The sequence below is a fragment of the Fukomys damarensis genome, unplaced genomic scaffold, assembly GCF_012274545.1.
Source record: "Fukomys damarensis isolate Sample0158 unplaced genomic scaffold, DMR_v1.0_HiC HiC_scaffold_37, whole genome shotgun sequence".
NCBI classification, from domain to species: domain Eukaryota; kingdom Metazoa; phylum Chordata; class Mammalia; order Rodentia; family Bathyergidae; genus Fukomys; species Fukomys damarensis.
The window spans coordinates 4,679,158-4,689,985 of record NW_022900949.1 but is presented as its reverse complement, the minus strand read 5'-3'; the positions used below and the strand labels follow the sequence as shown (position 1 = coordinate 4,689,985).

The 10,828-nt window shown below is 37.5% G+C and overlaps 1 protein-coding gene across 1 annotated transcript; it reads left to right on the top strand.

Annotated features, from left to right (window-relative positions):
• The first annotated feature begins 6,043 nt into the window (after positions 1-6,043).
• LOC104851196 (olfactory receptor 7D4) lies at positions 6,044-6,985 on the top strand. Its single transcript, XM_010608374.2, has one exon. It carries the CDS (start codon positions 6,047-6,049, stop codon positions 6,983-6,985), a length of 939 nt encoding a protein of 312 aa, XP_010606676.1. The 5' UTR covers positions 6,044-6,046.
• Positions 6,986-10,828: the final 3,843 nt, after the last annotated feature.

The following is a 10,828-nucleotide window of genomic DNA, read 5'->3' as shown; positions in this document are numbered from 1 at the left end:
CTTTTCACAGTCACTGACTGCAATCCTATCTTCTATATCTGAAATTCTATCTTCACATTCTTTTATCCTGCTGGAAAAACTTTCAATAGAGTTTTTACTCTCCTGGATATCTCTTTGAATCTGTTTCATGGTTTCCATTTCTTTCTTATGCTGGGGCTTCATGGCTTCTATAATGGTCCTGAGCTCATCTATTTTTTTTTGTCAGTTTCTGTTGTAGAGTCTCAAATCATGACTTTCATTTTGCTCACCATCTCTCTGGGAAATTATTTCTGTTTTGAATTTTTCTAGAGCGTGATTGATCTGTTTTGTTACTTCCTGTGCTATGAGTTCAGGGTGTCCTGGTGGTCACTGTCAGATTTTTCGTCATTTGCCCTACTGTTTGCCATTGGTGAACTGCAATTCTTTCTTTGTGTTTTGCTTAAATGTTTTCTAATTTTTATTTTGTTGTTGGGTTGTCCTTGGTTTAATTCTGGGGTTATTGCTTAACTCTTCATGATGTAATTGCACTTTAGCTTTTGAATCTCTCATGACTGAGACATTCTCATTTTCATAATATCAGAGAAGACAACTCATTAAATAAATCACAATCTTTTAGCCCAATTGCTACAATCATCAACACAATAGGATCCAGCACAACTTACAAATTTACTATTTGTGGCAGTGATTACTGCCTTTAAACAATGTGAATTATATTAAAATAAAAAGCAGCCCAAAATATATTTGCAGTGAATAAACTCTTCAATATAGTATCTTTACCATTTAGGATGGGAGCTTAGACAGAGTTAGAATGAGAGGAGTAGGTAGGTAAAAGCATTGGAGAAGGTTTCAGTGAAGCCAGAGGACATAGGACGACCATAGAAACTGTTAAAGTTAAAAGGGAAAGACAGAGTGCAGAAATATGGAAAAGAATAAAACAACTTAACAGCAATAGGGGCTCACTTTCCTTTGAAACTATTGACCCTTGAGTGAAGGAAAATGAGAGAAGAAAAGAACATAAAAAAGAGGAAAAAACAATAAAAGAAGAAATCTGAGTTAGAACATGAACAGAAACAGAAAGTGAGATGAGGAATAATATAGTGGAGCAAGAGACTGAGTTGGAAAAAGAAGACAGAAGAAGGAAAGAATTTGCAGAGTGGAATGAGGAAAATAAAGAAGAAAAAGAACTTGATGGGCCTCTTTTAGACTATATCTCTGTTGTCATAATATATATTGTGCATAGCCATGTGCAGAACTAAGTCCTTTGATCTCAGCTAGCTGATTGGAGACCCCTGAGATTCAGGCTGAATTGGGGCTGCAAGGCCCAAATTGAGCTCCCTGTCCTCCTGCAGGGTTGAACTCTGCAAGGTGCTATTACTGGTTCCCTCTGTCCTTTCTCTGATTATATTCAAAGTTCTGCTGGAAGGTGAGGATCTCATCAACTTACCAACTATAGAGATCTGATCTACCTTTATTGCAGTTATTCACTTCTGCTCTATCTTTTGGAGCTCAAAAAAATTACCTTTGTGACCACCTGTGCCTCTGCAGAGTGAGTTTGAGAACTGGCACAATCAGGAGGCCTGAGAGCCAGGGTTGGGAATATTGGAGAGGCACCCATGCAGCAAACCAGTGCTCACTGGTTGTCTTGAGACTGTCCAGAGTGAGATTGGGATCTCTCCATGGCTCTCCCAGGCCTCAACCTTCCACCTTCCCCTTGATGCCGGGCCAGGTAAAGATGCTTTCTTAACCAGAATTATGAAGTGCCACACAGGGTTGGGGTATAGCTCAGTGGCAGAGCACCTATCTAACATTCATGAGGGCCTGGGTAGGATCATTAACAACACACAGCCATACATACAAACATACATACATTCATACATACATACATACAGACTGACACACACACACACACACACACACACATACACACACAAACCTCTAATCAATTCCATGTTATTTAATTAGAAGTAGTGAAATCACTTCCTCTATATAACTTTTAAAAAATAGTAATGCATTATTTTTAATATGCTTCCTGCTTCTTGAACCAGAAGATAATGAATTTTCTGATGCCTTTGAATTTAGTTTCCCTTAAACAGTTTTATTGGCATATACTTCTCTTGTGAGGCATTTCTTCCATTAGAAGTGCACAGTTCAATGGTTTACAGGATATTGGTAGACGTGTGCAGCCCTCATGGCAATATTTGAATGTTTCTATCACCTCACAGAGAATCTTTGTCCTCTTTAGTTATCCTCTGTTCCTTAATAAAATAAAAGAAATAAAACAAAATAACAAATATGTAAAGATAAAGAACAACAGAAATATTTTCATCATATTGCTGTTGTATATACATATCTCACATATATACCACATATACCTATTTTGAAAAGTATTAAAACTACAGGGAAAAATCACAATTACTTCACTATCTACCCTAACAAATTTTTATGAGTCTAACATTGTGGACTGCAAGTGATCTACAAGCTTTCAAAGAGTCTTTAAGGTAGGCTCTACACAGACAACTCTTGTTAAGTTTGGTATCCTGTAAAAATTACTTTCCTTGGGAATAACTTGTGAATTTTAAATCAAATAAAAGAAACAAAGAGTCTCTCCTTCCAGAGGAAGTAAATCTATTTTCATTCATTGCTCCCTACATGGATGTGTAATTGACTTTAGAAGTTTTCACTCCGGTATCTTCTCTGCACCCCAGGGGAGCTGAAATATTCGGAGGCTAGGAAGAAAATGCAACAATTTATATAATGAGGAACTCTGAGAATTTAACAGTTGAGATGCTAGGAACTTCAAACATGCCCCATTGCTCCTCACCTACAATTCTTTGATTCCAGTCTGTGAAATCCCAGTGGACTTCCAAGGGAGAGGTTGTGGAGACTGGTTATCTGTAGTGCAGCCACTGGAGACTCAGTGCTTCCCAGGGAGGTGGATGGAGCAAGAAGAAAACAGTAAGTGGGTACTGGCCATTACTGCAAATAATACTTCTGACACAGCCCAATATTTATGTAGCCTATGAAGTTGAATTTCCTGTATGGGGAAGGCACTTTATTTTTCATGGAATCATCTTTTTAGGTTGGACTCTTTTTTTTTCCATACTGCAATTCAGAACCTATCTCAAATAAGCTGGAAACTACTACTCTGTCAACTTCAAATTTCCTGGAGAGTCTCTCAATATCTCCTGAACTGAGTCATAAATTGCAGATTCCTATTCAAAAATAATTTATTTTAAATATCTCAGTGAATATCTATTGTGCATGACACACTGTCTATTCTTAATGCAATTGCTTTTTTCTTTTACAATTTATTTGTGCTGGTGAGTTTGATTAATTGATATCACTGAATAGTTGCATATTGTTTTTGCTTGTTCTCTTTAATGTCTTCAGTATGATGCAATAATACAATTCTTTCTGTTGCTTGGTATTCAGCCTATTATCCTTTCTCATCTTACGGATCTCTTTCAATTTTCAGGTAAATATTGAATCACTGAAGTTCAACTACACAATTCAGCATATTCAGGAGTTTAATACAGATATTGTGGCACTTGATTTTGATATGTTTTGTTGGATATAGACACAGATACTGTAGTACTTGATCTTGGCATATCTTGTTGGCCAGGCTTTGAAACAACTATTTTTTACTGTGTTTAGAATTTGTCCTTGATTTCCTTATGTTCCAAGAGTCTCCACCCTAACTGCTGAAAACACTTAGTGACTGTGAAAGCTTCTAAAAGGCTTTTTTCCCCCTGTGGTGATTATGCTTATGATTTATCTTTACAGGTCTATTTTATTGTAGGCTTTGGTTAACATTTTAGTATTAATCTTTGCCATACATCTGACATTTGCATTTTTTGAACACCTGAAGTGTGATGGGGATTATATGAGGCCCTGAAATACAACTGATTAGATAAAACTGTCACAAACCCAGGACCAAAAATCAATTTGAATTTGTGAATATGAGAGGTACACAGGGAAGTTTATAGGAAGCCTTACACACTGTCTCCTTCATGACCCTGGTCCCTGCTCTACATTGGTGTGTCCTTTGAAATCCTATCCTACTCAAACCAGCTCATAGTCTCAAACAGAAACTGCACATTCTCTTCTTTTAACCTAGAATGATAGTTCTTTCACTTCCCGCGATTAATAATGATCCGTCCTTCCTTTATCAGCTCAAATTTCTCTTTCTCAAGGAAAATCTCCTCTTCATTTTGACAGCATGAATTGGTCTTCAATGATGTCATTTCTACTTTGAATTGACATCTTCTGGATTTCACAGTACTGTCTTTCTATAATGGAGAATGTAAACATTTTTAATCATAAGCTTGCCTTTTAATTTCTCTCAGATGACTGAGTATATAGAGTGGTTGAATATTTATAGTCAAATCAATCCATTGAACATTTTGGGCATTCACTGCTGATTTTAATAGAATGCCTTGCATAGATGTGCACACACAATTACAGTTGCCTCCTATTTTATTTAAATGATGATGCAATTTTTCTCCTCCTTCCATTGATGTTATGAAAATGACCTTTCCTCCTTGTGGAGCAGTTCACCTAGCAGGAATTCGCAGAAAGTGGGAGACTTAGGGAACTTCATACAGTAAAGGTGTTAAAAGGTGTTTACAAGCCATAACAAATGTGTTGTATTCAATGTTGATCAGAATTACATCCTCAGTGGCTGCCCCAGCTAAGTGATGTATTGAAAGCAACTGCCTCATAGGAGAGACTTATCATGATGTTCAAAACAGAAGCTCATAAGTATGCAACACTCAGAACTCTATGCAAGGAGAAAAATCATACACATGTCCTTTAATTTCTTGCTCCCATCTGAACGCATGGTGAAGATAGAAGCAAATGCAGAAGGGAATCTCATGTTAAGAGTGAAAATTATTTTCTTGAGATCCCATAGATGGTATATTGATGAACTAAAAGCATATTCAAAGAAACTTGACTCAACAATCCTATTTGTAAATCAGAGCTCTGTACAGTACCTTGGAAAATTACTTATCTAAAAAATTATCATAAAGGGAGAGTTTAATCATCATCATCATAATAAAAAACACTTATTGAGATTCTACTGTACTCAAACCATTTGAAAGTATAAAAATAAAGTAAGAGTAATAATAACACATTTAGAAAGAAAATAATTAGGGAGTGACGCTAACTTTCACAGATCTATGAAGTTCCACCTCAAAGAATGAAGTTTGTCAAGCTGCGGATTTAGCACAGTGGTTCTGCCCCCTGCCTTGCAAGCAGTTTGATCCCCAGTGCAAAAATAAATAAATAAGTATGAAATAAATGAAGGCTCTCTGAGATTAAAATTTATATTTAATCACTTAGAATTTCAGTAATACATAAGATAACAAAGAATAAGTAATTAAATGTCTCCTAAAATTTTGAAAGTTGCATATCAAAAACATTATTTGATGTCCATAGATTTATTGAAGAATGCTGGTAGAGTGATTTTGTCTAACTTTAAAGGTTCAAAATAATTATAAATGAAGGCTCTCTGAGATTAAAATTTATATTTAATCACTTAGAATTTCAGTAATACATAAGATAACAAAGAATAAGTAATTAAATGTCTCCTAAAATTTTGAAAGTTGCATATCAAAAACATTATTTGATGTCCATAGATTTATTGAAGAATGCTGGTAGAGTGATTTTGTCTAACTTTAAAGGTTCAAAATAATTATATAAGACAGGGTCTCACTATATAGTTCAGACTGCTCTGTAACGCACTGCATAGGCTGGGCTGGTCATGAACTGACAGCGATCCTCCTGCCTCAGCCTCCCAAGTGCTGGGGTTACAGGCATGAGTGACCATGCCCAGCAAAACAATGTATAACTTTTAAAATACTTAAACTTATTTAAAATTATAACTTGTAAAATATTTAAAAGAAAAATGAGATTTGGCTGATTGAATCACAGTCACTGTCTGGGTCTAGTAGACAGTGAAGAACATGTATGCATCAATGATACTGAAAGTTACAATGGTCTGAGGTGGTAGGTGACTGTCCATAAAGATTGCATTTTCTTCCTTCCCAGCACAAGCAGCAGCCACATGGCAAAAGCAAACTATACATATGTCTCAGAATTCCTCCTCCTGGGCCTTTCACAAGATCCAGAACTGCAGCCCCTTCTTTTTGGACTGTTTCTGTCCATGTACCTGATTGCAGTGCTCGGAAACCTGCTCATCATCCTGGCTGTCAGCTCTGACTCCCACCTCCACACCCCCATGTACTTCTTCCTCTCCAACCTGTCCTTTGTGGACATCTGTTTTGTCTCCACCACGATCCCAAAGATGCTGATGAATATCCAGGCACAGAGCAAAGGCATCTCCTATGCAGAATGCCTCACTCAGGTATACTTTTTAAATACCTTTGTCGGAATGGATGATTTCCTTCTGGCTGTGATGGCCTATGACCGGTTTGTGGCCATCTGCTACCCACTGAAATACACAGTCATCATGAACCTTCGGTTCTGTGGCATTTTAGTTCTGCTGTGTTGGATCATCATGTCCTGGGTTTCCCTGATCCACATTCTACTGATGAAGCATCTCGCTTTCTCCACAATCACTGAGATTCCCCATTTCTTCTGTGAACTGGCTCAGGTTCTCAAGGCAGCCAATTCTGATATCCTTATCAGTACTGTTGTCTTGTATGTGACTACTGCATTGCTGGGTATACCACCTGTCACAGGGATCTTCTTCTCCTACTCTCAGATCATCTCTTCCTTACTGAAAATGTCCTCCGCTACAAGCAGGTATAAAGCATTTTCTACCTGTGGGTCTCACCTCTGTGTGGTGTCCTTGTTCTATGGGACAGCATTTGGGGTGTATCTCAGCTCTGCTGTGACCCATTCTTCCCAGGCAAGCATGATCGCCTCTGTGCTGTACACTGTGGTAACCCCCATGCTGAACCCCTTCATCTACAGCCTGAGGAACAAGGATGTGAAGGGGGCCCTGGGCAGACTCCTCAGCAGAGCAGCCTCATGTGTGTGATGGACCAGTGTCCTCAGAAGTAAGGGGACATTTTTCAAGTGCTATGACTTTTTAATGTACCTTGCAGTTTCCATTCCCTATAAATTTGCATATGTGTGTGTGTGTGTGTGTATGTGTGTGTGTGTATGTGTGTCTGTTTTACTTTTTAATATTTTAAATGTATTGGTACTTTCATAGTAAACAATACCTTCACAATCATCATTGGGATCTTGTACCTTTACACAACAGATCTGGGTTCTTATTTTTTCCCCATTTCTCTGCCCTTCCTTGACACCCTCTACCATTCACTATTAAAAAAAAATTTTCCATTTTTTTTCCTTTTTCCATGTTTTTGCTTTTCCCTTCTCACCTTTCCCGTACCCCTCCCACTTTCCTAACTCCTTTAGACCTTTTCTTCCTATTAGAAAATACTAACTATGCATTTTGATCCTTGTTTACACTTTCAGTTTTTCATACCAGTGAATCTATTTGGGATTTACACACGTGTGTCCTTTTAATTTCGCCTCAGTAGGTGGCCTCAATGTGCATCCACTCAGCTACACATATCTCTAGTTTGTCATGCTTTATGGTGGAGCAGTACTATATTTTATAAAAGAAAAAACAACATATCTTCACCACCCAGTCTCTATTTGATGGGCAATTGGGCTGTTTCCAAGTTTTAGCTATGACAACTCTTCCACTATAAACATTGGTGAGCATATGTCACTGTGGTATGATACTTTTAATGCTTTTAGGAAGATACCCAGTAGAGGAATAGCTGTGTCAAATGGATCTTCTAATCATAGTTTTTTGAGATATCTCCATATTGATTTCCACAGTGGTTGTACCAATCTGCACTCCCACCAACAATAAAGCAGGGTTCCTTTCTTCCCACAACCCCACCAGCTTTTGTTATTGTTTGATTTCCTGATAGCTTCCATTCTTTCTGGAGTGAGGTGGAATCTCAGTGTTGTTTTCATCTGCATCTCTCAAATGATCAGTGATGCTGAACATTTTTTCATATACTTATTTGCTCCTTTTACTTCTTGGAGAAGTATCTGTTCATGTCAGATGCCCATTTTTGAATTGGGTTTTTATATTTTGGGGTCTTATTTTTTGCATTCTTTATACATTCTAGAAAGTGGACCTTTGTCTGAGGATCAGCTGGCAATCCCCCCCCCACATTGTGTGTTGCCTCTTCGTTCTGCTTGTGATTTCTCTGCCGGTTCAGAAGCTTTTTATTTTTTCTGAAAATATATTTTAATATAAACTGTGGTATCAAATAGAAAAACATGTGTATTTTTACACAAAAAATGCAGTATGTGCACCAAAAATGTAAAACAAGTGTAACCAAATCCCAACAGTTAACAGCCAATTTAAAAAAAATTAACTTTTTAGTATCCTATTCCTTCCAATTTTAAAGTCAAAATAACTACAGACACCATACTTGCAAATGAAAAAGTATATTTCAATTCACCATGTTAATTTGGACACTACAGATTAAGCACAAAGAGTGTTATAAAACTGTCAACTTAATATTTTTTCATTGTCTTATAGATATGTAATCTAGATATGTATAAATGATTTACTGAAAACTACACAATGTATGTACATTTGGACATCTCCACCTGGGAATTATATTTTCCAAAAAATGTGTGAAATATTGAAATCAAACTTAACATATAAATTATTCATATAGGTCTCCTTTACACAACAAATTTTCACAGGATTTCCAAAATAGGCTTACATACAAAAAGTTCCTCCCCAGTGTGACTACTTTCATGTATTTAAAAATGTGTATGGTCTGACATCTTTCCCACAGTACTGAGACACATACGGTTTCTACCTTGTAAGATCTTTCATATACTTGACAATCATCTGTGCTGTTTTTCCACACTGCTTAACATACATAGGATTAATAGCCAGTGACCGAGCTCTTTCATGTATTTTACATTTACTGCACCTGCTGAAAGCCTTCCATTACTTATATACATATTTTCTCCAGATTGAGTTCTTTCCTATCTTTGATAATCATTATGTGTGCTGAAAGCTTTCCCACCTTGCTTACATATATAGGATTTTGACCCAGTGTGAGCTTTCATGTAATGGACAATATCAACGTGTTCTGAAAGCTTTCCCACAGTGCTTCTATGAAGTTTCTCCCAACTGTGAGTTTTTCCATGTATTGGACAGTATTTGTTTTCTATGAAACCTTTCCCACATTGCTTTTACAGACATTCTTTCCACCGAGAATTATTTCATGTATTTTACAAGCACCAGATATGCTGTAAGGTTTTCACATTGCTTACATACATAGGGTTTTTCCCCAGTGTGAGTCCTTTCATGACTTTGATAAGCCATGACTGTTTATCCTGAAAGCTTTCCCACATTGCTTACACACATAGAGTTCTTCCCAGTGTGAAGTCTTTCATGTATTTCACATTCACTGTGCCTGCTTAAAGCTTTCCCACATTCCTTATATACATAAGGTTTCTCCTCAGAGTGAGTCCCTTCATGGTTTTGATATTGACTACTTGTGCTCAAAGCTTTCCCATAGTGCTTATATACACAGGGGTTCTCCCTAGTGTGAAGTCTCTTATTATTTGACAAGCACTGTGTGTGCTGAAAGCTTCCCCACAGTGCTTATGTACACAGTGGTTCTACCGAGTGTAAACTCTTTCATGTATTTGACATTCACTGTGCCTGCTTAAAGCTTTCCCACTTTGCTTACATACATAAGGTATCTCCTCAGTGTGAGCCCCTTCATGGTTTCAATATTGACAGTTTCCACTCAAAGATTTCCCATAGTGCTTATATATATTAGTTTCTGCCTAGTGTGAAGTCTCATGTATTTGACAAGCACTCTGTGTGCTGAAAGCTTCTCCACAGTGCTTATGTACACAGGGGTTCTCCCCACTGTGAACTCTTGCATGTATTTGACAGTCACTGTTTCTGCTGAAACCTTTCCCACATTGCTTACACGCATAGGATTTCTCCCGACTGTGAATCCTTTCATTATATTGATAATGACTCTTTCTGCTGAAAACTTTGCCACATTGCTTACATACATAGGATATTTTCCCCAGTGTGAGTCCTTTGATGGCTTTGACAAGCACTGTGTGTTCTAAAAGCTTTCCCACATTGCTTACATACATAGTTTCTCTCCAGTGTGAATTGTTTCATGTATTTGACAAGCACCATGTGTGCTTCAAGCTTTCCCACAGTGCTTACATAGATTTTTCCCCAATGTGAAGTCTCTTTATGTCTTTGACAAGCACTATGTGTGCTGAAATCTTTCCCACACTGCTTACATATATAGAGTTCCCCCCCCCACTGTGATTTCTTTCGTGGATCTGAACATCACTGTTTGGAGGGGGCTTTCAAATTTTTCTTACCTACAAATCCCTTCTCTCTAACTTGAGTACTTTCACTAAGGTCAGAGTAGGATTTCCCACAATGATCACATTCACAGGGCTTCTTTTCATCCTTTGACCTTGCATGCTTGTGAGAGGACTGTAAATCGCTGTTTCTTGCATGTTTACACTTATACAGATTCTCTTCAGATCCCAAGTGCTTACATAACTTCAGTGCAATGCGAGAAATGATAGGCACAGCTAGTGACAAAAGACCAGAAACTTCCTACAAGCAAGGCTTTCAGCTGGCCTTAAACCAGCTTGTTTCATATCCACATTAGCATCTGGAGTGCAGAGGAATACTTCTCCATGTTGATTCTAAGCTTTACATTGATATCATTTCACTACCTCTTTATTTCTTAGGTTTTTCCAGTAATTTTTGCATTCTTCTTCAACTTCCTGGTTATCCCAATCTTTTCATGAATTGTAGCCACAGAAATATAAGGAGATA